Source organism: Micromesistius poutassou, assembly GCF_964030765.1.
Source record: "Micromesistius poutassou genome assembly, chromosome: 19".
In the NCBI taxonomy this organism is placed as follows: domain Eukaryota; kingdom Metazoa; phylum Chordata; class Actinopteri; order Gadiformes; family Gadidae; genus Micromesistius; species Micromesistius poutassou.
Genome location: NC_140289.1, coordinates 3,171,899 through 3,197,927, shown reverse-complemented (window position 1 = coordinate 3,197,927; position 26,029 = coordinate 3,171,899). Strand labels below are relative to the sequence as shown.

Below are 26,029 nucleotides of genomic sequence, written 5' to 3'. Positions count from 1 at the left end.
TGTGTATGTGTGTGTATCTGTGTGTGTGTGTGTGTGTGTGTGTGTTTGTCTGTGTGTGTATGTGTGTGTGTGTGTGTGTGTGTATGTTTGTGTGTATCTGTGTGTGTGTGTGTGTGTGTGTGTGTGTGTGTGTGTGTGTGTGTGTGTGTGGTACTCCAGTGCAAGCGCTACAGCTGCATGATGATTACGTGGGCTCAATATGTGAGAGAGAAAAACGGGTGGATTTTTCTTAAAACCCCTTGTTATGATTGAGTGAGTCCGGGTGTGTGTGTGTGTGTGTGTGAGTGTGCGTGAGTGTGAGTATGTCTGTGTGTGTCTGTGTGTGCGCGTGTGCGTTCTGTTCAAGGACAGCGCTCGGGTCAATTATCTCAAGATGTTGAAATAGGAGAAACCGTCTAAACAGTTTGGCGTTTTCTTCTGAAGTCCGCGCCAACAGACCCGCTCCCCGGTGACCCCACCCTCCGCTGTTAACACTGCAAAGTCCACCAAGAGCGGAGGTTCTAGAAAGTTCTGCGGTATCATTTTTAACATCACAGCATGACCAGAGTTAGAAATATGAATAATATATGTTTTGCGTATGTGTGTACGTGTATGTGAATGTGCATGTCAATGTAGCGCATAAACATACACATATTTATACATATGTGCATATACATGTGTTTTTATATGAATGTATAATATATATATGTATATATGTTTATACGTATGTATGTATGTGTGTATGTATGTATGTATCATATGTATGCATATATATCGATTTTCTTATTACTTTAGGTTTATCAATCCATCATGGTTTATCAAAAACAATTTTTCTCCCCCACCAAACACAAACAAAGTGCACATTTGACCTTTGCACATGCATCCTTAACGGAATGGAAGGAAAGGAATATGTGGCCAACAGTGTCTTGTGTTGGCTGAGACTGCGTACGGAGATCAAAGGTTGTGCGCAGCCGACTGCATAGGCACTCGGTCAGAAAAACAAACAGAGAATTCACAACGCGCCGTTTGTTGACAAAAGGGGTGACATTGGGAGAAGACAAAGCAAATGAGGTGGAAAAGGTCGAACACACCTGAAGAATCTAACCAACGCACCAATCAGCCGTGAGAGATCGAAGAAAGAGGCGGATCCAAAAGCTGAAGAAATGTCCTAGCGCTCCTTTCCCCTGTTGCAGGGGGGGTGCCATGTTGTCTTCCGTGCGTGTGTGTGTGTGCATGCATGCGTGCGTGCATGTGCGCGTGCTTGTGCATGTGCATGTGCGTGCGTGTGTCTGTGTGTGTGTCTGTGTGTGTGTCTTCATAACGAGTGCATCATCTGCACGGCTGCTCGAGCACTCGGTCGCCGCCAGGGGATAAAGGGAATGGTGTGTTGTGTGTGTGTGTGTGTGTGTGTGTGTGTGTGTGTGTGTGTTGCAGGGGGGGGGGGACCCGGTGAAGTGGGCACCGGGGCTGCTGCATTAATGAGGGGGATAAAGAGAACCTGGCAACCCAGCAGGCACGTAGACCACGGGACCCTGGAAGGGCATCAAAGGCCCAGGGTTGGCACGTCGTCTGCCAGGCCTCTAACCCCTTCTGACAAGACATGGCACACCATCCTTGAGTCGAGAGGAGCCGAACGCCTCACGCTCCTCTGTGCGCATCCGTCTGTTTGTGTGTGTGTGTGCGTGTGCGTGTGCGTGTGTGTGTGTCTGTCTGTCTGTGTGAATGTTCAAAGAATGCCTTTTAAGTGTTTGTGTTGTCAGTGGGCTGAGAGTAACACATGGGTCCACATGCGCTAGCATGTGTGAGCACCTGTGTGCATTCTCCCGTCAAAAGGTATGCGGGCACGTGCACCTCATGGATGCATGCCTCTGTGACACAACGAGTGAGAGCGGCCGTGGGGGGGGGGTATGGGGGGGGTTCAGGTTTTCCTTCCAGGCGACCTCAGGGCTTTCTGGACGGAGGCTTTGAACGGTGAATCTCCTTGTTCAATAATTTACACGCTTCTTTTCGTTGGCCCAGCCAAGCAGAACAGTGCCCGGGTTGGCATCAGGTCACCAAAAACAGGAAGTCACGGCCGGAGCTTTTTCGAGTGTAAAAGCGTGAAGACAATGAGATGTAGAAATATGGATGGAAAATGGGTTTCTAAAGCTTTTAAGGAGAAGGCTTTCAGGATACACCCAACATTAAACAGGTTTCTATTCAGTGTTTCAAATGTTAGATCTTGATTAGTCTGCAAAAACATTTTTACAATTTTCATTATTGTGTGTACATAATGCATTAATTGTGTGTACATAATAATCTGAAAACTTAAGACTGACAACATGAGATAAGAAGGTTTATACAAAAATATAAACATTGCGTATTCAATTACATTACATATTACGTTACATTCCATAAACGCCCACGCAGACACGTAAACAAAAACGCTACTTAGTCTTTTTGTTGGCAATAAGCGTCATTAAGGCTGAGTGCCAAATTAAAAGCCCCCCCAAGCTTTGATTCCAATGGACTTAAACCCAAAAGGTTGCCAGATTGCAATTCCGCTAGTCTTATCAAAAGATTATACATCCAAAGCACTACAAGTAGTCCATTCACTAATAACTTGTGGGTTTTCATTCAGGCTAGATTACTTCATGGGAATGGAGAAGTTATCTTCTCGTGGCTATGCAGGCCGTGAGTGTACATATATTATTAATTGAAACATCAATAGCACAGACAGACCATAGGCAGCAGCAGAGTAATGTATATTTCATTTCACTCGCGGGTCTGTCTAACAAAAATACAATCTTTCCTTCCCTTCTCCCATCTGCTCATGAGTGACTCCAACTCCTAACTAAGCAACTGCTTTCTAATAACATCATGTGACTTAATCATTGTTTCTGTCTTTTTCTAACGTTATATCTTCTACGATCCAGCACCTATTGCACCCAGCCGTCTCCGGTAAGAGGAGTCACCCCATCTTCTGTGTTACTAATCTGGGTTTCTTCCCTCTCGGTGGGGGGGTGGTCCTTGCCTCCCCCCCCCAGAGAGCTTCAGGTTAGGGGGTGTTTTATAATTTAGGCCTCTGAAACCCTGTTGCAACCGTGACTGAGCGCTGCGTCGATAAAATTGACTCGACTTGATTTCAACTTTTACGGCCGCATTACATGGACTTCAATTAGCCGTCCGCTAACTGGTACATCGCACAGAGTCCCAGGTGACCTGTAGAGCCAGATGCTAACGGCGTGTTATTTTCATGTGTTCTGAGCTGAAAAACGGCCTAAACATGACATGATTTATTCAACAGTAATTACAAGGTTCAAAGTCATTGGGGTTCCGCTCTTGTGACATCAATTTGCATGGATTTCAGTTACGCATCAAATTAGCAGCTATATGTATGCGACTCTCTTTTCCTCTCATCTTTTAACGGCTTTACAAATAGGCGGGGAAAGGCATATTAAAAATGATTTATTTAGAAAGCAATCTCAGTGTTTGCCTCAGATTGAAATCTTCAGATGAAGATCACATCAATAGGGTTTTGGTTCAATAACATTTCAACATTTTATACATTTTGTTCGCAATGCCGGTGGGCAGCCAGCTAGCTATGTTTACCTCACACCCCCGTGAAGTGTGAAAGAATACTTGATACTTTGTGTGTCATGTGCCAACTGACACCTCTGTTCCTCGACATGGAAAGGTCAAAGTTCATGACTCCACACCCAAAGAAGATTCGTGGAATATCTGTTGAGCTCATTCTGAAATGTTCTCAACCCCAAAAATGACTTACAAATGATTAAATCCTTCTCCAAAAATCGTCAGTCTGTGTAACTCGCTTAGAAGAAGAGGCCCAAAGAAGAGATAAGCATCATGTCTAAGTTTGAATTAAAATCAGTACTGCCGTGTATACTTACTGTCAATTTTCTCTCCATCTTAAATGCGAGCAAAGTCAAGCTGACCCCATTGTCGACCATAAACGTCGAGGCAAAAACAACAACAATCTACGACAAAGGCACACAAACCCTGTTGACGGACGTGCCCATATGTCTGTAAACACAGCCGCCCACGCGGCCACAGAAAGCCATTACCCCGGACGCTTGAGAGGGACCTTACCCCAAACAACCCACAGCCCCACCGCGCTGTTTAAACAAAAAGCCCGGGGGCATTGTGGGTAAAATGAAAAACTCTCTCAACCCCATTCCGCTCGCCGTCTCCACGGTTTCGACACCCGCAAAAACCCCACGGCGGTCACATTTGCATGCACATTTGCATACCGCCCGACGCCTCCGTTCGGTCTGTCTGACTGACTGCTGAGTTGGCATGAGCGTTTGCACGCACTTATGTAAGCGAGGTCTGACTGGTGAGGGTTGCCACGGTGACTGCCATAGAGAGACAGGCTGCGATAAGTTAAAACCCCTTCATTATCCACCACCGTCCATGTCGGGATTTGTTGCGTTACGCGACAAGACACAAGACGAGAAAAAGGGACATTGTATGTTTCTCTATGTTTGTTGTTCCATTTCTGTCGAGTGGATACAAAAGAGGATCTTTTTGAGCGGCAGTAGCTCAGGAGGTGGAGCGGGGGTTGGCTGGTAACCGCAAGGTTGCTAGATCGATCCCCGGCTCCTCCCACAGTGTCGAGGTGTCCCTGAGCGAGGCGCCTCACCCTGACTGCTCCCGGCGAGCTGGCTGTCGCCTCGCATGGCTGACGCCGCCGTCGGTGTGTGAATGTGTTGCACGAATGGGTGAATGTCAGGCAATATTACAAAGCGCTTTGGGTGAACGCGCTAATATAAATGACGTCCGTCCACCATCGCACAGGAGCCACAGACTGGAGGATAATGCGGATGGCGGAAGAGTGGCGAGCTCCGACTTGAAGACATTATTTAATGCCGCTAATCCGCGAGTGTTGACATAACTACTTTGTGTACTCATCTCCGACAGACTGGTTTTCAGTCAGGCCAGGAGTGGTTACAGAAAAAAACACCCACGTAGCACCCACCTGTTGCTATAAACGCACGAGACAACAACGGAATAATCCTGTAGAAGCACGTTCGCACCAGGAAACATAAACCACACCAAATGTGATTTGAAATGAATGAAAGAGAACCGGATGTAATAAAATGAGTAGCATGAGTTCAGTTCATGAACATGGAATCGTGTTCAAGCAATTCGTCGAATGTCAGTTCTGGCCTTATTTGATGAATGAGAAGACAGTAGAGTCAAAGGCTAGCGTTGCATATCCATAGCACTGCTGAGCTGCTGAAAACAGCCCTTGGACCCTTATTCACCTAACCCCCCCCCATCCCTCCCACAAGCTCAAATCCCATCCATGTTGGACTGCGTTAGGAGTGCAATGTTGATCTCGGATGTGGAGAAATCAAGCAAAGATGAGGTCGCTTTTTTCTTCAGAAAAAGAGAAAAGCTTAGCAAAGAAACGGGCTATAGAGGAGCTGTGGAGCCTGCGCTGGGCAGGAAGACAGAGACACAGAGAAATGAACACAAAGAGAGACGGATAACTGGAGCCGGTGCGGCAGAGAGGAAAGAAGCAACCCTAATTAGCACGGAAATTGCCATTATATTCTATTATAAATAGCGAGCAGAGGCCGGGGGCTACACGACAGTGTTCCACATGCCCCGTCTGCACCCAGACACACACACACACACACACACACACACACACACACACACACACCACCCAAAGCAGGCCAAGCCATGCTGCTGGATTCATCACCGTCCCAGTTTAATCAGGATTTACATTTTGGCCTTCAGATATTATTGTTTATTTTTTAATTTCTTTTTTTTTCACAGGCCAGCTTCACATTCACATCTACAGAGTTCCTCTCCATCCACTCTTGTAATCATGCAGTGTAAGCAGGGGAGGGGTGGGGGGGGGACCACTCATGAAGACAGCATCATCCAGATCTCCCTCTTTAAGACCCAGACAGCCTTATCCCTGCCAGGGGAGACAGGGCCGTCTGGGTCCGGGCCAAATCAGGACATGTCGCTGACACAGGGAGACAGATAGACAGAGAGAGAGAGAGAGAGAGAGAGAGAGAGAGAGAGAGAGAGAGAGATCTATTTTTAACCAACCTAATATAAAACCCCAAAAAGCAGCAGCGAAATGAGGGTTTAATGTTTTAAACCCTAGTGCAAAACACACCTTGTGTCGTCTGCAAAATAAAATGGCTTCACAGAAAGAAAAAAGGCGGTTTAGCTTTGACATGAGACCTGCACATTTCTTTTGTAAGGCAACAAATGCAACTTGCCCTAACATTGCACCGTAGTGCTGGAGAGGAGTGTATTCTGCCCCCGGTGTTTTCAATCTCTTTCTCTCTCTCTCTCTCTCTCTCTCACGCTCTGTGGTTTTACCTTTTTGTCTGAGACGCATAAAAACACTAAGATTCCACAGGGCCCCACCTGAGCATAACTTGCGTTTAAATATCGTGTAATTGAACTTCACCACCACCACCACCCCCCCCCCCTCCCCCTCCCCTCTCCCCCCCCCGCCACATGCACACCTTTAACACTTAAGTTTGTTGATCTAACCGCCATGTCCTCTCAGACCCGAACAGTGCGTCGACCTTCACCATTCCGAGGGAGGCATGTCGAAGCGCGGCGTTTAATTAGCACCACGCCGTCCAAAGGCCTCACAATTAGGACCACGCTGTCAATAGGCCTTAAGCGGTGTTCGCTTGAGAAGTGTCAAAGACGTTCGCTCCCACTGCGTTCTCCGGCACAGCGAGTTGGAAACAGAACGGGCGCGTTGCGTCATGCGGTCAAAGTTGTGCTCATTTCGACTGGCCCCTCCCCCCCCCCCCCATCGTCGCACCTTTATTCAGCCAGCGGCCGTCTTGGTTCTGAACCGTAGCTGGGTACTTGAACGAGGCAGGGCCCATGAGCCGTGGTCAATCCTTGTTATCGTCAGTAGTTTAGCCTGCTAGCCTGAAAAACATCTACTTAAAAAGAGCAGAGGCATAATTAGAGGTATTACCGACACCCGTGTTTAACTCTTTGATGACACCTCTGTGAAAAGGTTCATAACAGGACCCGGGGAGTTTGTCATCAGTTGCTAATCACCAGTCTTCTCTTTAAAGTGATGGCTGTAGCCTGTCCTGGGAGAGAGTTGGGAAGTTTGGAAAGGAACCACGACTACAACAGCAGTTCCACGTCTAAACAAAGCGGTTTTGAATCTATAAACTAAACGACAAACAAAAATAACCCAGGACAGTCCCTGTGTTATTTAGTCCTTTTCAACATGTGAAATATTCCTATTACATAATATATGCTTGAGTTTCAGCGGTAACCCTTCATTTAAAGGTAATTCAAAATCAAGCCTTTCGCCACCATGAAAAAATGTGCCCCGGTTTTATTTTTTTTTAACACAAAACCGCTTAAACCCCTGGAAAGTTGAGTCCGTTCCAGAGTCCAGAGTGTGTTGGGATTTGGTGGGTTCCCTCATAACGCAATAAGAGTTGGAACACGCAGGAAATGTATTTCAAATTAGCCATGGTACCAGAGCCTGTAATTCAAACACGCTGCGACAGGACAGGGCCCGTGCCTAATGTACTTTCTACTGCTGCATGTAGAGGCCAAGGAAGCACAGACCCGGCGCGCCAACGTGGCGACAGATGAGGAAGAGCAGGATGAGCTCTTCGAACGGCTAGACGGCGGGGTAATAAAAAAAAAAACGAGCCCGCAAACAAACAAGACGAGACAAATGAATGAACTAACATTTTCATTGGCTCATCCGAAAACGTTGTTTTTCCCTACACGCAAATGAGCGCAACCTTTAAAAGAAACGTGAGCAGGAGCTGTAAAAAAAAAAAAAAAAAGACACGCACACAAGGATCAGTATCTTGCGAGCACGTTCTCCATCCGCCGCTCGCAGACTGGCTATAAATACACACAATGGGGCCTAAAGTGGCCGTGCAAGCAGGAACGAAACGCGTAGAGGTTGAGATCTATGTGCAACATAAAGTGGCGGTGGCGGCACTGTATCTCCGGTTATTTATGAGCTGTGGAGAGGAGACGGCGAGGTGTTCTTTGGTGCTTTTGATGCTCGGCAGGAGAAGGATAGCGACGGAGGGGGTACTCTGGTGGTGAGGTGTTGGGGGTAGGGTGGAGGAGGAGGGGGGGGCGAGGTTAATAGAGAGAAGGACGTGCCTCGATCCAGACACAAAACACGGATGAAAAGGTGTGTGTGTGTGTGTGTGTGTGTGTGTGTGTGTGTGTGTGTGTGTGTGTGTGTGTGTGTGTGTGTTTGGGTTACCGAGGGGAGCGATGAAGTGGCTCGCTTGTGTTCAACAAAATCAATACACCGAAACAAAAAACCTCCAAAAAAAGATTTGACATTGGCAGAACGCGCCTCGCTCAGTGTACGTGCTTGTTAGGGATTAAAATCAATACCGCTGCACCATTAAGTCGGCCGTATAGCATTAGCCTATATTGAACGCAGTCACTTTGCATGCGGATGTTTGTTTACACCGTAAAGCCGATAATAGCCGATATGATATCAAGCACTTCATCCCTTTATGGACGAATGGAGTAAGCTTTGACGCTGCATCCATTAGCTTTATTAATGGAGCCTGTACAGGGAGACACACGCAAGTTTACACACATGCGCGCGCATGCACGCGCACACACACGCAAAAAGTGGCATGGGGACAAATTCCATTAGGGAGACTAAAGGTTTACAGCCAGATGGTTAACCTGCCGTGAATCAATCTAATGAAGAAGCCTACAAGGGGAGTCTGTGCAGTGTCCGCGCACGCGCACACACACACACACACACACACACACACACACACACACACACACACACACACACACACACGTAAGCATGCACACGCTCGTGCACACGCACCAACACGCCCACTGTCGTCATTAAGCACTAATGGAAATCGTCAACTAGACATTTTCTCAACCAGTCATTTTGGTCTTATTTATGAGGCGTGTTCAGCATGTGAAAAAACACCACAGTAACTCCGTGGGCCAGCTTGGCTGGAGAAGGCCTCTGACTGGAGTCCAGGCTAAACAGTGAGAAGCCGGCCATGCCTCTGACACAGCACTTATCACATCAGAGCCTGACATCCGATCGCAGGAACAACACACAGATTGTCAGTTGATAGAAATTTTCAAAAAGATTGGTTTTTGGTTTGGTGTTGGTGTGGTTTTTGGTTTTTCGAAGAAGAAGCATGTTTTCTTATGGAGAGGAAAATGAAAAAGGTTGCGTGAAGCTAATTGGTATGAGATGAGGTCATTGTATTCCGATTGAGCGCCAAGACCTGCTGATTATACTCCAGGCTTCTGAGTTTTTCCGGTAATGAAAAATAAAAAAGGTTTAATGGAACGTAAAACTTAAAAATAGACCTTTTAGGTTCAAGCGGCGGTCTAGATGCTCACGATGAGGAAGTATCTCCAGGTTAGCGGCCGTGCTAATAAAACCAATGCTGTAATAAAACACACAGAAGCCGTAATAAAGAAATAAAGAGCTCATTCTCGCTGAAATGTGCTTGCGAGTGGGGCCGGCTGTAGTGCGTGAGCACAAAGTCCCAAACCGAAAAGCGGCTCAAACGTACCCGACCGTAGCTGATCGATACACATCGCCACGACAGAGCCTCGCCCTAGACCTCCCCAGGTCCCCAAGGCGACGGTCGCCGTCGTGACCCACGCTTGAGCAGCACATTTGGGTCAGAGTCCCGGCGCGGCCCCCATGGTCTGGCAGTGCCAGCGGTCCCTGGGGACCCACGCTGTCAGAACGCGTTAGCGCTGAAGGGAGCAGCAGAGAGCGGACCTCGCCAGTGGTGGCCAGGTGGTCTGTTATGGCTCTGAGGACTCTGCAAACTGACCCCTGGACGAGGGCACGTCGTCGCCCGTCTTAATGTATGTGACGATGGCCGGTAGTTTTAGCAGTAGTTTAGTGTAGAGTATTATGATTCAAGTATGTCTGCACTCTGAGGCATGACGGATAATTGCTAAGTGGCGCTGTAAACAGTTCTGGATGTTGACGGACAATCCGATTTTTCCACATAATTACACTTTTCGAAGGACCACATTAAATTACACTCAATTAAAGTTGTCTTCGTTGTCTTGATCCGGTAACTCACCAGTAAACCTGAAGGAACGCCGCAGGTTTGCGTCATCTATATGACCCCTGAGCTCATTCTCTCATTTGTATGCACACACACATTCACGCAAATTCACACACATGCATGCACACGCACGCACACACAGAGTTGATAGTGGTTCAGCGGCGGGACAGGACTTACACAACAGGCTGGGGTGTGTGCGTGTGTGTGTGTTTCACCAACACAGTCACCAACACACACGTACACATGCACACACACGCACACACAAACACACACACACGACTCCACGCTGCTCTGTTTACTTCTCCTCTCTTCCAAGTTCCTGTCAGCAGGGTCTTTTGAGTGCTCCGCACTGTGGAGATTGAACAGCACGGGCCCCACCCAGGCCCAATCAACAGCAGCCCGTAGACCCTCACATAAATCTCCCTCCCCTCCCGGTACTCAAGTTCGTGAAAGCAGACTAAATACAACACATGCATGAATAACAATGTGTTATTGGGCCAAAAGGGAATTTGAAAAACTACTTTTAAAAGAGGGAATTGAATCCATCATATAATGAAAACACACTCATATGGTATGCATATGAGGGGGTATGAAACATGGCTTGGTCATCTGTAGATGTAAAGGAAAGTGGAAAAAGAAATGAGCTTTGAGGTTTTGTTCTTATCATTTCAGGTAAGCCCTTTGATTAAAGATGACTAATGTGTCGACGGAGCGGCACTCAATCAAGGAAGGAACGCCACGTTCCTTGTTGATAACATGTCATCACATACACACTCGATGGGAGGGCATCTATATCTGGATCCAAACCAGAGACAGGCGGCGGTTCTCAGTTGTTTTTCTCCAGCTCGTCCGTCTCCGCTCTGATTCCGCGGCTAGCCGTGCCAAACATAAATCACGCTTTAATCAAGCTTAGCAGCTGACAAGGCTGTAAAATGGTGGTTCATGCCATGTATTTACGTGGGGGGGATGGGGGGGGTATGTCTCGTCTTGGTGGATTCTTCTGGGGGGGGGGGGGGTTGTTATTTACAGCGTTCGTCTGTTTGACAAGCAGCTAAAGGATGAGGAATCAAGTGGACTTGCCTCACCCCCCCTCCCTATCTCCCCCCCCCGACTCGGATATAAGTCGAGTTGGAGGGGGCTCCCATAGGCCTACAGTGGCCTAAATACTGCCTCAACTTCTTCTCTCCCGGTCTGCACTCTCTGCCCGCCCCCCTCCTTAGCCAACAGCCTCATCGAGAATCAATCAACTCGGTCAGCATCCATTTTCAGAGGTGTGTTCTAAACAAGAGACTGTTTCTACTTGTCGTACCGTTTCTTACGCTTCGATCAGCGGTTTGCGAGGTTATTTTGTTTGTTTGGAACACACAACAACTTGTTTATTCCTTCCTAAAACAGTTTTGACACTTGCCCTTCTCCGCTCTCTCTCTCTCTCTCTCTCTCTCTCTCTCTCCCCAACAGTCTATCCATTTCCCTATTCTTCCTGGCCATCATCAACCCCTTCCTCTTCCCTCCCAAACCTCTCCACCTCTCTCTGACCCTACTCTACTCGCAGTCTTCCTCCCTTTATCTCTCCCGGCAAATTCCATCTCTCTTCAACCTTCAAATGTTTTTTTTCCATGGCCTCGCAGTTTGCGAAAGCAGTTTGCTCTTCAGCGCTTGCCAGATGACAGCATCTTATGTGGGCTTGGTGAAGAAGAAAAAAATAAATAAAACTACAAAAATGTCTCCGTCAGTCCTTCTATCCGTTTGGTTAACCACACTCACATGACTGCGGGGAACTCAAACTCAACACAATGCAGTCCGACTGCGCGGCTCCTAATTATGCCTTTGCTGCCTTGTTCGATTTCATTTTCCAAAAAAAGGGAGAAGATAATTCAGTTTCTAGATGGAAACCATTCGCTCATCAAACCTTCCTATGCAGCTTTAAGTTTACACGCGAGACTACCCACAATGTTAAGCCTCCAGTTACGGGACGGTTTTTCGCTGTAGAAACATGTAGGCTAGGCTACCAGACCCCATGACGACCCATGCAATATAATGAAACCCACCCTGCATGTCAGAGTTACATTCAGTAATTGAGTGGAGATCTTGCAAGATTTGGTACCTATCTGCATCACAACTCCTTTCCATTGGACAAATGCAGCACCAGCAACATATAAGTATAAAATCCCTGTATATATGTATTTCACTTCATTTTTCCACATCCATCTGCTTTCATAATTATACTGCCTGGTATTTCTAATAAGATAGACGCTATCATATAATCTCCCCCCGGAACTGAGCATACAAAGGCGCCCGAGAATCGTAACTAAGGGGTTTGGCAAAGGGAAGTCGAATTCCAACACTATACACATGACAGTTTCAAACTCTAAGTAAGGTATTTATACTCAATAAATACCATCTTATTTGGCATCAAAGAGGGCCCTGCAGGTGTACCCTTCTTGGAAAGCCTCTAATTTTGGGAGCGCGAGAGTCGGTCCTGACTGACGTTCAGGAAAGCCGTCGGAGACTTTCATGTCACACTAACCGCCATGGGCAAATAAACCGGCTACAGGCCTCCTTCGAGTACAGCGAGAATCAACTTGTTTTTTTTCGGGAGGCACCGCAAAACAGTGGGGTGAGAATGTGACACGTGAATGTATTGCCAGATATGCAGACAGAGATGTACAAGAAAAAAAAAAAAGGGTTGCACATAGCCCTGTTCAAATAAAAACATCACACATCACATAACAACGCAGAAAAGAGGGCGTAGTTCTTCTAGAAACACATGCGCTCACGAAGGTACCTGCTTACTCTGCAGTGTGGCGCCCCCCCCCCCCCCCCCTCCTCCCCACCTTTAGGGGGCTCATCACCAGCAAGGCTGCACCGCCCTGTTACCCAGTTACCCCAGCACCAAGCCCCCTATTCCTGGCTGTGCACAGCGCCAACCACCCCACCCACCCACCCACCCACCATGCAACAATGTCATCTCAATATTTAAAACCTAGTATTTCCACTGTATATATATTTTTTTCCTGTACTGGCTTAAGTGAGTGGGTGCTCAGAGGGGCTACAGTGCGTAGCTCACGCGCGGCAGGCTACGTGCCATGTTTAATAAAAGAGGGATGGGCAGAGATACTGGATCCTGGCTCTCGGAATCCTTTGAACGAGGGAAATCTCTGCCCTCCTCCTCCTCCTCCTCCTCCTCCTCCTCCTCCACCTACTCCACCTCCTCCTCCCCAAAAAAACCCTTGGCCCAGTTGGAGAGCCGCGATGCAGCTACTACATCAATGCTTTAATCCCCTACATCCATTGTCAACTGGGAGAGAGACCAAGACATACAGGGAGAGACAAGAGGTAGAGGGGGAGAGACAGACAGACAGAAAGGGTTGAGGGAGAGAGAGAGTTGAGAGAGAGAGATAGAGAGAGAGAGAGAGAGAGCAGGCCAAGACATATACGGACAGAGCGAGAGCGTGGGAGAGAGAGAGAGAGAGAGAGAGAGAGAGAGAGAGAGAAAGAGAGAGAGAGAGAGAGAGAGAGACGAAACACGTTGACATGAATAAATAATGAAAAAAATAATCTCCCATAATCCCATTGGGCTGGTTATGTTTCCCAGCTAATCTCTTCTAGAACGATTTAAACTGTGGGAATTTGGCGGCTGATATAGCCACAGGTAGTCCCAGCCAAATGAACCCGTACAGGGGCCAGTGGAGTACGGTAATGTGTTGAAATCATGAGTGCTTTCATCCAAACAAAACATGTCAATATATGAAGGCCAAGAATCAAACAACTAAAGAACTAAAGATAGAGAGGACAGAGAGAGAGGGAGAGAGAAAGAGAGACAGAAGAACAGAGAGAGAGAATGCGAGAGAGGAGAGAGAGAGGGAGTGAGAAAGAGGGCAAAAGAGAGAGAGAGAGAGCGAGAGAGAAAGAGGGACAGAGAGAGAGAACGCGAGAGAGAGAGAGAGAGAGAGAGAGAGAGAGAGAGAGCTATGCTAATTGGTGTATCATCCTTGAGCAGTCCCTGAAGTTTGCAGTTTGAAGCCGACCAGATTTGCCTCCTCCGACGTTGAGGTCCACAGACCTAGAGAATAAGGCTCTACAACAGAAGCCACTAAAAAAAGGGAGGCGGGTTTTCCTGAGGCCTGTTCTTTCCCCTTATTAAAACCATTTTTTATTTTATTTGCCCTCTCTCTTCTTAACCTCCCATTTTGTTGAACCAGGTCATAAACTAGTGCTGGACAACACCCCGATGTTGTTGTTTCAAAGGCATCTCTCTGAATAAAGCATTGTTGTTATTAAAAGAAAATGGATGTAGAGTCGTATTACATTACGCCACTATGACGTGTATAGTGAATGACTTCAGATCAGATGAAATCCAGCCAAGTATAGATCACCACGGAAACGTCCGGCTAAGTATGAAATTCAAAGCTAGAGTTTCAATCTGATCTCACAGTGGTTATTACCCCCACAGACCATGCAACGCACACCGAGTTTTGTATTCATAGTAGATATTATTGTGCTCAATCACTGAAATAATGTATTCTGTGCCTTCTCTTGAGCGGTAAACATTGTGGTATGAGAGAGGACACAGACGCCAGCACTGAACATCGCTTTACTCATCCCATCCATCAGCTCCTCCACGTACACCCCTCCTCCAGGGTCATTGTGATGGACTGGGAGAGGGGGGATTGGGGGGGGTGTCGGGGAGGCTGGGAACATCCCAGGGGTTAATCGCGTAGCGATACACGCGTTAATACCCCAACACCAGTGGGTTTCCAGTTCCACTGGAACAAGGAGATGAAATGGGTTTTTCCCCCCTTCTCACCCCCCTCAACACGTTCATTCTCCCTTTTCTCCAATCCCGATGAGGTGGGTTGCCAGCCGCTCAATAATCATACAGACAAGCTCCGGCGTCCGTGATCCCGCATTTTCACATCTCCCTCAGCTTCGACCTTAAGCTCTTTATGATATGGAACCAAATCCCAGCCCTAGCCCCGATACTCAGGGAAGGATGAGGTGGGAAGATGAGATGGGATCACATAAATGATCCCGTTGATCGGCCTTTGTAATCCAAGGCCAGGTCCCGTTAAGAGGGATGACCTTAATGTTGTCTACGCTGCGGGGCTATTTGAGTGGGCATCGGATGGCTGCCACCGGCCGCTGGGTCTTCGCCACGACCACGACAGAGGGGAAGGGGGCAGGAAACCGTTCACTCTTTACAGGCATAGCTGTCAAGTTGTAATAAAAACCGGAGAAAAAAAAGAAAATAAATTAGATCTTTATTGCCAACCCAGGAACCCCAAATAGCCATGGAAACCACATCAAACAGTGTTTAGAAAATGGGACGCCTGGTCTGAAACGCCACGGGATGCTACACACTGTATGCAAGATGATCGGTTTTTAGATGGATGTTCTGCACAGTCAATTGGAAAGCCCACCCAGCTCGTCCACATGGGGAATTTGCTTGTGTTTCTCTGTCTCTCTCTCTCTCTCTCTCTCTCTCTCCCCCCCTCTCCTTCTCTCTTCTTTATTAGAGTCTATCAGTAGACTCCGATGACAGATGGCTACATGCAGGGGGTATAACAATTTGTGGGGGGGTGTCTGTGTATTTGTGTGTGTGTCCCAAATCTACAAGAGAAAGACCTCAACAAACCACAGATGATTCTACCAACTTCTTGAGACAGTTAATAAAATAATAGAAAAGAAATCATTCTTTAAATGCACATTCTTTAAATGGGGAAGAATGCAGTTCTCTGAAACCTCACATAGTTTCCCGTTGCCTTGTGCTGGTTGTATCCGCCTTCTTGTAAAGTCTTTCCTGGAATGCAGTGACATTTAACAAAGGAGAAAAAAGTCTACCTCCAGGCTCCCCTGTTCAAACCAAACAGAATTGTGTTTTCTTAAGTCTCTCATAGTCCGGCGCTGGCACTTTCCCTGAATGAAACCAGGCTGCAAGCGGAAATTAGCCTCCAGTATAGCAACGGAGGACGGTTACCTAAAACCCATTCCGAAAACATTTCCCAAAAATGAAGCCAGAGTTCTCAGCCTGGGCCCTGAATTCATTCCAGATGCTTCTGTCTGCCTCTCCCTGTAACACTGAAACGGTACCTCATCCATCGTGTGCGTCATATGGCCCGGCGCAAACTTGTCTTTTTTGACACATTTTTCACACAAGGTTATGATAATAACGATGCAAGTAGTGTGTCTATTACATCTTCCTTTGTGTTCAACAAAGGAAGAAAAAATTAAATTCAAATGCTTATCATATGGCAAAATTCCCTAGCTTAAAGTTCTTATGTTTTCCTTGATCCTTATAAACTTCACCTGCTGTCACACGTCCAAGAGTCCTCCCTCTAAAATGAAATATAAAGCCGCCCAAGCCAAGAAGGGTTGGGTGTGGGGGCGAGATGGGGGGGGCGGGGGGGTGGGCCTGCATTGGAGAAAGCAATCCATATCTATTAAACTAAGGGATCTAGCACTGTGCCGTCTGAAGGGTAAATACATATGCTGAGCACAGGTCTTCAATGCAGAAGGGGACAGCGAGAGAGAGAGAGCGAGAGAGAGAGAGAGAGAGTGAGAGAGAGGGAGGACCGAAACAGCTGACAGATAGATAAACCAGATTTATGCTGTTCGCCCAGCAGGTCTCCACCAGGTCTAGCTGACGGAGGAAAAGGAGACGTTTAAAGGCGGTGCTGCTGACTTCTGTCTTTTTCCTCCGCGTCCTCCTCCTCCTCCTCCTCCTCCTCCTCCGTCGAAGGTCAGGCGACGTCTTTGGCGAACGAGGACAAACAAACTTACAAAAGAAACACAAAAAGTGCTGACGCCGGGGGGGGGGGGGGCGTTTTAGGGCGTGGCGTTTTTGTTGTTTGTCGCGGTGCCATCTGCACAGCCCGGCACGGCAGTTTTTTTTCTGACCGCCTCCAAACCTGACAGTTACCTGTTACCGCCGACGGCTCGGCTCTGAATTTTGCAGATTAGACGGATCTATAATAAGGTGACCCCTAATTGAGTCAGGCCGTGCGCCGTTAACTAGCTGCAGGGCGCGCGGGACACAGAGGGCACGGGGGCCCTGTGACTTTCCAACCACGTTACTGCTAATTGGATCATAATAACTGCATCTTGTGTCCACAACAGCAACTGTGCAGATAGCGTGGTGGGGAAAAAGAAGGTCCTCTGATACCACGGGAGTGGTATTACTTAGAAAAAAAAAAGGTGAAGGACTGTACACTGAAAGTGTAGCGACAGAAAAGGGGTGTTCGATTTCCGGCTGCAGGACACAGGGTCCAATTCACGATGTCCGAAGCGTACACGTCAGCATCCTTGAGCAAGATTGACTACCTGCGCCCTACTGTTCTGTGTCTGTATTCACTGTAAGCTGCTTTAAAGGAGGCATATAATATATAATATAATATCATGTCAACCATGATGTTCTAATCAACCCAAACAACCAGATCGTTTTGTTCTCTGTTTCATCAGCAGGGTGAAGGGGTGCCACCAACCAACTCAACACATAGACAATACAACACACACACACACACACACACACACACACACACACACACACACACACACACACACACACACACACCAATCATTGGCCATGGAGCAGTGACATGGACGTGCATCTCAGAGTCACCCGGGCAACAGTGATGGGATGATAGCGCCAATCCACCCCCCCCCCCCCCCGTGGCCTTGGAACCAGTGAAGCGGGCGGCGGGGTGACTGGGGAGAGGGGGGGTGTTGGTTCTGGGCCTGGCAGCCTTTTGCATGTGGATGATGAACCCGTGAAGATAACCGACGGCCAGCCACAGTGTCTCGTCGCCACAGTGGCTCGTCGCCAATGTCCGGACTCTCTCTCACTCTCTCTCTTTCTGCCTCTCTCGCTCTCCCCCTTCGGTCAGGCTCTGCTCCTCAAAGCTAATCCCACCTCGGTGACTCGTTAGTAGAGGCGCTTGGCGTGGGTGGTGTGTACTTGCATATCTGTAAAGTTAATGCTATGCGTAATCAGTGCCGTTATCATGAGAGGTGGACTGTTCTCGAGGCAACCCTTCAGAGCTCAATTAAGGCAAACAAATGTGCGTCTGAGGGAGAGAGAGAGAGAGAGAGAGAGAGTGAGAGAGTGAGAGAGAGAGAGAGAGAGAGAGAGAGAGAGAGAGAGAGAGAGAGAGAGAGAGAGAGAGAGAGAGAGAGAGAGACACCACGGGTTCAGTTGATAGGCGACATTAAGCACACTCGAATCTGAAAGAGGAATTTCCCATTTAAATACACTTCAGAGGGCCCAGCTGTAGGCCTATTAAAAATGATTTTCACTACTTGGCAATAAAACGGTTTTGGAATTGCAGTGACCTTGAAAGTCACAATGTCCCCTTTTGATTGAAAAGGCTTATTGTTTGTGCTGTTGGGACAGAAAGGGTCGCTCGGAGTCTCTTCACTCTGAGTCTCTGTCTCCCTGCCTCTCTCTGGATAAAGAGCCACTTCCTCCGTGGTTTATCTAGGAATGTGGTACATCCTGGCAACCCTGCGCTTCCTTGACGGTATGAAGAGTACAATCCGCTCTGTTGTCTATTCGATAAAGCGATCCGATCTGTGCGTGCGTGCGTCCCTGTGAGTGTGTGTGTGCTTGGGAGTGAGTTTGTATGTGTGTGTGTGTGTGTACTACTGCTACCATGATTATGGCTGTTATCTACAGGTTATTACTCACACAGGGAGGGGTGGGCTGAGGGATTCAGCACATCCAGCCCAGCCACACCCGTGGAGTGACTCAAACCATACCAGTAACATTTATCAATCACTGTCAGAGAACAAGAAAAACCAGAGCGTCTAGTTTCACTCAGCCTTTTGTTACCTAGCTCCTGAATTGCTATTTGATAGCGGTTTTCAAACTGTTAAATTGAACCACTTTAGGGCAACCACTTATACCGCAGTAATACCAGTTCACCAGCAGGCCTCACTGAGCAAGATACGCCCCAAACTGCTCATTAATGTCATGTCGGAGAGTTAATGTCACAATGTGGTTTTGAAGCAAAGCACCGTACAAAAGTCTTTGTTGACAATATTTGTGAGCCAAAGAACAGCATATCAACGAGATCAACACCGTCTGCATTCCAACAATGAGTTGAAAAACAGCACTGATTATATCGATTGTGTGCTTTTTGTCTCTGGGTTCCTTTGAAAGGTTGAAAAAAAAATACCACCTGCGACTGGGATTTAATAATCTTTGAATTAGAAAAAGTGTTTGGGGTAACTGATTCCTTCAAGAGCTCCGAAGACGCAAAGTTCGCGTCAACAAAGTCACAACAATATATAGCTTCAAAACCCAGTTGTAACGAGAAACAGGGTTTAATTAAAAACACGGTTTCACTGAACTCTTGGTACTACATCTGAATGACATTTATGCAGTAAATTAAAAAAAGCCAGCTCAGCAACACAAGTCTATGCATATATGGATATGAAGTTATGAAACCGTTGCAAACAATCAACTTTGTTGTCACTCCAATTATATAAATCCAACACATTGCACTGAAGCACTTTCAAAAAATCTGATTCCACTCGGCTACACACTTTCCTGGGTGAGAGAAGGGTGGCGTAATGCAGCCTAACAAATGACAGACGCCATGGTAACAGAATCTCAACACACATATGGGATGAAGGGGAGGGGGGGGGACGGCGCATGGGTGGGTATAAAGGCCATTCATCAGTAGGGGGGAGAAAAAAAGGACAAAAACCTCAGTTTTAGGTCAGCCTCCAACCCACATGAACGTGTTGTGTACATAAACGAACACAGGGAGTGCGATTAACCCTTTCAGATGTAATGTTTGGACAATGCTTGCCAACAAAGTGTCTACAGCACCATCAGAGGTTGTTGATGAATGATCCGCTCCGTGGATGTCTGGGCACTTGGGGGACCGGATGGGAATGTGTGAGGTCTGTTTAAGGTCAACGGGAGGGGATTACAGGAGGCACGGTGATTCACACACAGCTCATCTGACCACAACTTGCATCATGCGGACGGGTGGGTGGGTGGGTGCTGGTCCACTTGGTTGACGAGCTACATTTAGTTTTAAACTTTCTCTTGTGGAATTTGTAATCCAAAAAAAGCTGTATTTTCTGAAAGCAACGCTGGATGCAGAGATCTTATACACACCCACTAAGCCTGAATCTTTATCTTCATATTCTGGAAAAGGCCCGGCGTGGAAGCCAAAACCAAATGCTGTGGGGACTGCATCGTGTTTCAGGGAGTCTTTTGACGGGACGACTCGAGTTCCAAGTAACTGGCCGTTAGGACATCTGGTAACAGTCACACATGGAGCTCATGAAACTGAACTAAACAATACGAGAGCACTTAAGTGAATGTAGGGAGGAGGTTTGGATATTGTGTTTATTGTCTGATCATTCCCTTTGTGGTCCAAAAAAAACGCACACAGAGCACAGGGAATATGGAAGCGCGTTGTTTGTTTGTTGTTTGTTTCTGTCTGTCTCTTTGTCTGTCTAGCCGTCTGCCTCATTTAAAATGCCTTCTCTGGCCCGGTTGGTCTCCCCTGGGGAACGGTAGTGAAAGTTTTAGTCAGTGCTGGACCCTTTTCTCTGGGCTGCATAAGGACCTCTGCTTAGCCCTCCACCTCAACCTTTCCATCCCCCCCCCCCTTCCCAGTCCAAGCCCTGCCTTGAGAACCAGCGGGCACGTAACCCCTAACCCTAACCCAGGTCCCTGCGTTCAGCCCTCGCACTAACAGCACCCCAAACACATCTCGGCTTCTCCTCTGCAGAAACAAAACGCTGTAAACACACGGTGCAGTCACAATAACAAAAGGCTTATTACTCCGGTGTAGTTAAAATAAACACCGGGTTGGAAAGGGTACAATTGCTGGACTCCAGGATGACGGGGAAAGATAGGGAAAGCAAGAACGGTACAAAGAGCCTTCGGTCGGTTGGGTAGTTGGCGGCTCTACTCCACTGCCCAAGCACACGTCCCACCCCCCCCTGACCCTCCCACCCCCCGGCCCCCGGCCCCCTGCTCCCAAACCACCCCTCTCCCTCCCGACCTGGCTCCCTGACAGACGCCGTTCATTTAGCACTTGAGTGGCGACCGTGGAGCTTGTCTGCTGCATTCCCAGGGGAGCTCACTGGCATTCTGACCGCGTCAAGTTAAGCCACTTTATGGACCCCACACCGTGACTTGGGCCCCATCTGGCCGGGGTCCAGTCCCCCCCCTTTTGTTCGCATGATGGAGAGGTGTACTTGTAGGAAAACTAATGGAGAACAGAACCTAAAAAAATTGTTCCCTCGAAGCGGCGGTCAGATGTTAACGACGAGGCGGTGGAGTTAGGTATTTGCCTCCCAGCCGATAGGTTCTGGGTTCAAGTCCCAAAGTCTGAAGTCTACCTGTTTGATATCATGGAGCAATATGAATCCAGCCCCGACCTAACCCTTCATGCCATTCATCACTGAATTCCCCTGTCACTTTGAATAAAAGTGTTTGCTAAATGACTAAATAGTAAATCCAGTGCGTTTCCATGCTGAACGGACCACAGAGAGCGCCCGGTCCACATGCCAGCTAAACCAAGCTTACGGTAGCTTGCCCATGTTCCATTATGGCATCCCCATCCCCTGCACCGCTTCCAGGGTATTTAGGGTTTGTGAGTGCGTATCCAACGGTTTCTAAACCAAGCAGGCCTAAGCGTGAGAGCTTCAAAACAGCCAAATACAACGGCGATAATCAGTCAACGATTCTAAAATCTATTTTCCTGAGCCCTTTAAAAAGCAATTACGATAAGCCCCCCGTCAGTGTCCACATCCAATTGCACCCCTCCCTCCTTGAAGACCATGAGAGCAGTGACCTGAAAAGGCCACTCAGGGCAGTGTGTGTGTGTGTGTGTGTGTGTGTGTGTGTGTGTGTGTACACGTGTGTTAAGCATCCCAATTAAGAGCGCAGTGGGGATAACGCCAAACATTGATCCTTCAGCCTCATTTAAAAGAAAAAGACATATGTTGTCATAATCTTGCAAAAGGAGAACCACAACATGGCAGGCTTTGGCACTTTTCTGCATGGGCCATAATCAATAATCAGAGATATTGAGCAACAAAGGTGAATGAAAAAGCAATCAAATGTGTTTAACTTCACATTAATATATATATATATATATCACTTTCTATGACTTGGTGTGGACCTTAAGTTTCATCCAAACGATGACAGACAATAATTATTCAAGAATCTTTGTAATGACATGTTTGTGACGGTTAAATGCACTTTTGCACAAGAAAAAGTTTGAGAAAGCCTATGAATTGGACTGTGAAACGACAACTTACAACTGTGTCTTGTGCCCTTATAGCCATAAGCAGGGAGTTATTTGAGATCCACAGGTAATGGAAAGCCTGCTATGCAGGTGTAGTGTAGTGAGTGTGTGGACTAACCGTTAAGCCCATTGGGGATGCTCCTGTGGTGGTTAGCGGCGGACAAGTCATCCATGGACCTCCTCATAGTGTTGCCTACTTTAGTGCCCTCAGGGCTGGGCTTGTGTGCGTCGCTGTGGATGTGGTTGTTGTTTTGGTGGTGGTGGTGCTGGTGGTCGGGGCTGCCAGCGCTACCGGTACTACTGGACGTGCTGCTCCCGTCCCCGACGTCCCGGACGGTACCGGTCCCACCGTTGAGGTTGGTCAAACTGGACTGACTGTCTATGGAGCTCCGTGAACCGGCACCGTTCCTCTCCTCGTCCAGCATGAGGATGATCTCCTTCAGCTCGCCGTTCTCCCGCGTCACGCTGTCCTGGTTGACCTCCAGCTCCTTGAGCTTCATCATGTAGGTGCCCACCTCCTTCCACATGTTGGTGGCCGTGTAGCGGCCGAACCGCTGCCACTCGCGGGACAGCTTCTTGCCCTTCTGCCGGTCGTCGTCCAGGAAGCAGCAGAGCTCCCGCAGCTCGTGGTTGTCGTCCTGGAGCTTTTGGTTGATCTCCTTCAAGCTCCGGATCTCATGGAGGTGCACCTGCAGACGCCTGTTGATGTCCTTCATCAAGTTCCCCTGCTCGATCATCAGGTTCATCTTCTCGCCGTCCACCCGTCGCAGTCTGCGGACCAGGTCTTCTTTGCCGCTCCGCAGGAGCTCCTCGTCGGTCACGTTGCTCAGGAGGTCATCCCGGTGTCCCTCGAATGACTTTTTAGCCATGATGATGCTTCTCACCACGTCAAACAATTCTGCTTTTCAGTTCAGTATTATTATTATTTTTTAAAGGAGTGAGCGTCCCAAACTAGCGAGACTCGACTAAACCAAGTTGTGGGAGTTTACACAGGCTTCGTTTTACTAAGCCCAACATGGAAGTGTATAAACACAGCCGAAACATGCACTCAGAGTCGGTCGACACGAAATATTGCAGAGAAAACGAAGATATTATTTTTGCTATACTTCCACGAAAGTAACCCCCCTTAAGAATGAGACGCAGTCGATCACCGGTGGCTCAGGTCAGGGTCCCCGTCGCTGGGCTTCTGTCAGCTGCATGTTTCCCCTCTCTGTGCGTTGCGTTCGTGGAGTGTTCCTCCATCCATCTATCCTAAGTGGGAAATCACAATGCTAGTTAAGGAGAGAAGCGGACGGAGCTAGATCTAAAAAAAAAAAAAATCTAAAAACAAACACTTTCGCAGGACGACGCTCATTCGCTGAGCGCAGGACGTGTGTGCGGTCTGGGTCGCTGCACGTAAACCTCCTCCGAAAGATCGTTCTGACTGCGTGGTGTGAGTGGTGGCGGTGGTGGAGGTGGAGGCAGTGTGTGAGTGGTGGTGCGGCCAATGAGGGATTCTCCAACTATGGTTTGTCATAAGTAACGCTCCTCTCAGAAAAAGTGCCGGAGGAAACCATTGGCTAGGATGTCTGCCAAGAGGTTCAATCAAAGTAAGACGTCAGTAGTAATGTGGCGTGGTCATACACCCTTCTGTAGAACAGTGCAAAAGCATTCATCAAGCATGATAATAGGCGACTGAAACAGACCTCAGCACCATGTGAAGCAACAATTATAATGGGGCTAATTAGGATAGCTGAATCAGTAAGCCTACTGAATCAATAAACTAATACTTAAATTATTCGTGTTTTACATTAAAATATTACACACATGTTTATATACAGTAGGCTATATATTGATTGATTTTGAGGCTACTATCTACATCAAATGCTATTTCATCAGGAAATATCGTGAACACTAAATTGTTATTGTGTAATGACCTAAATAAACTTCTACTAGCCTATAATGAACATACTTCACTTACAGCATAACAACATGTAGGCTTTATTCTGAAGCATGGAATGTTTCATTTAGCTAACAGTTAAAGACGATTATTCAAAAACAAACAAAAGACAGGCTACATGAGTCAAAGGCTTAACAGGTGCCTATGACATTTCTCTCAGAGTCACAGCGTACCCGTGTGGTGAGAATATAGTATTTTCCAACTATTCCAAGGCGCAATGAGGAGAATACGGGGGGTCCGGGGCTGGGCCCCCCCGATTAACCCATGAGACCCCCTGAAAGCCTCAAAAGCAAAATTTGAAGGGGGTCTCAAATTTCGTCCAAAAAAATAATATTATATATATATATATATATATATATATATTATTTTATTTTTTTTATTATTATTATTATTAATCACTAATGGTCATTTAAATGTAGCTCACCATGTCCAGCATTCAGAATTTTAAACATTTATTCACAAATATGTTCTATTTGTTGCCAACCCTATCTTGCGCCCGGTGCAATTGACTTTCTAGCTGATTTTCCCCAGCAGCAAACAAGGCACTACACTTGCGCCTGGAGAGGCCTGTCGGCGAAAAAGCAGGGGCGTGTTCCGGCGCAAATTATACTTGCTATTTTAGTGATCTAAAAAATGCGCCAATATTGTACCAATGCAAAAGCGCAGTTGTTATTGCTATTTTGACATGCCATGGCAGGTCGGAATTACAACATAGCCTACGCTTACACACACGTAGGCTATACACACAGGCATACAAACTAGTCACCTTTCGGCGAAATTCGCCGTTTTTAAAACAAAATTGGCCACTTTTGTGATTCGTGGAGATCCAATAAGAAAACATTGGGGTGGGGGGGGGTCCTACAGTCTGACGAAAACGAGACGATAACTAAATAAAAATCAATTTAGGATGACAAAAACTACGACGAAATCTTTTGACACTTTCGTTAACGAATAAAAACGAGACGAAAATGTAAGCGGGACGATTTGGGAAGCGATCCAATCAGAACTTAGCTCTTTGTGTGGGGAAGTACTGATCGTCCCGCCCGGCAGGTCAACTAGCAGGCGCTTTTGCTGCGTCGCAAGCAAGTGTCACTTTGTAAACAGTTTGGCGCAACAATCACTGGTTAAATCACAACTAACTTGAAGTCATTGGCAGACGAGTCATCCCGAAATTCACGCAAAGATAAGCATAGGCCTACTTAAACAGGTTTTTTCTTTCAAGCTAATGTAATGTGTGTTTTTGCTAAAATTGGAATACAAGCTGAAAGAAACCACCGCTGTCCTGTAACGGTACCGGAGCTCTGTGCTGTCGACACCACAGCGGGGCACAGAAACACAGGATTCACTGTGGTTTCTGTGACATGTGAAACACTAAAAATGAATACTAATTTTTTCATAAAGAAAGCTATCTTAGTGGGAAAGCCACGCAACAGATAGCCACGGTTACATACAGTAATGTTCTTATGACGGGAGAAAGGAGCAGAATTATAGTATAGAGACAACTTGGAGCTGTGTGTGCGCGTATGTTTGAGTGAGAGACGGGAGTGGATGAGAGACAGAAAAATCGGACCCCCCTCTATTGTACCTCACAGGTACAGAAGGCCTCCGACAAGGATGGGCCACTGAGTGCAAATAAAGCTAGTGAATCCCAGAACAACAACAGACCAATGAGGACGCCAGAGCAAAATGCATTGTACACACAGGATTAGCAGTCCCAATGATTGAAGAGGAGGACTTTGTTTTAATGATTGATACAGTTGATAGGA

General features: G+C 47.2%; 1 protein-coding gene across 2 annotated transcripts in view; it reads right to left on the bottom strand.

Moving 5' to 3' along the window:
* Nucleotides 1-23,746, bottom strand: part of ccdc85cb (coiled-coil domain containing 85C, b) — a 39,408-nt gene extending 15,662 nt beyond the window's left edge. For both annotated transcript variants that reach the window (XM_084483774.1, XM_084483775.1), the window contains exon 1: nucleotides 22,443-23,746. In XM_084483774.1, coding sequence (XP_084339900.1) covers nucleotides 22,443-23,193 — 751 coding nt within the window. In that variant the 5' untranslated portion in view covers nucleotides 23,194-23,746. The remainder of the gene's footprint in view (nucleotides 1-22,442) is intronic.
* Between the last annotated feature and the right edge of the window lie 2,283 nt (nucleotides 23,747-26,029).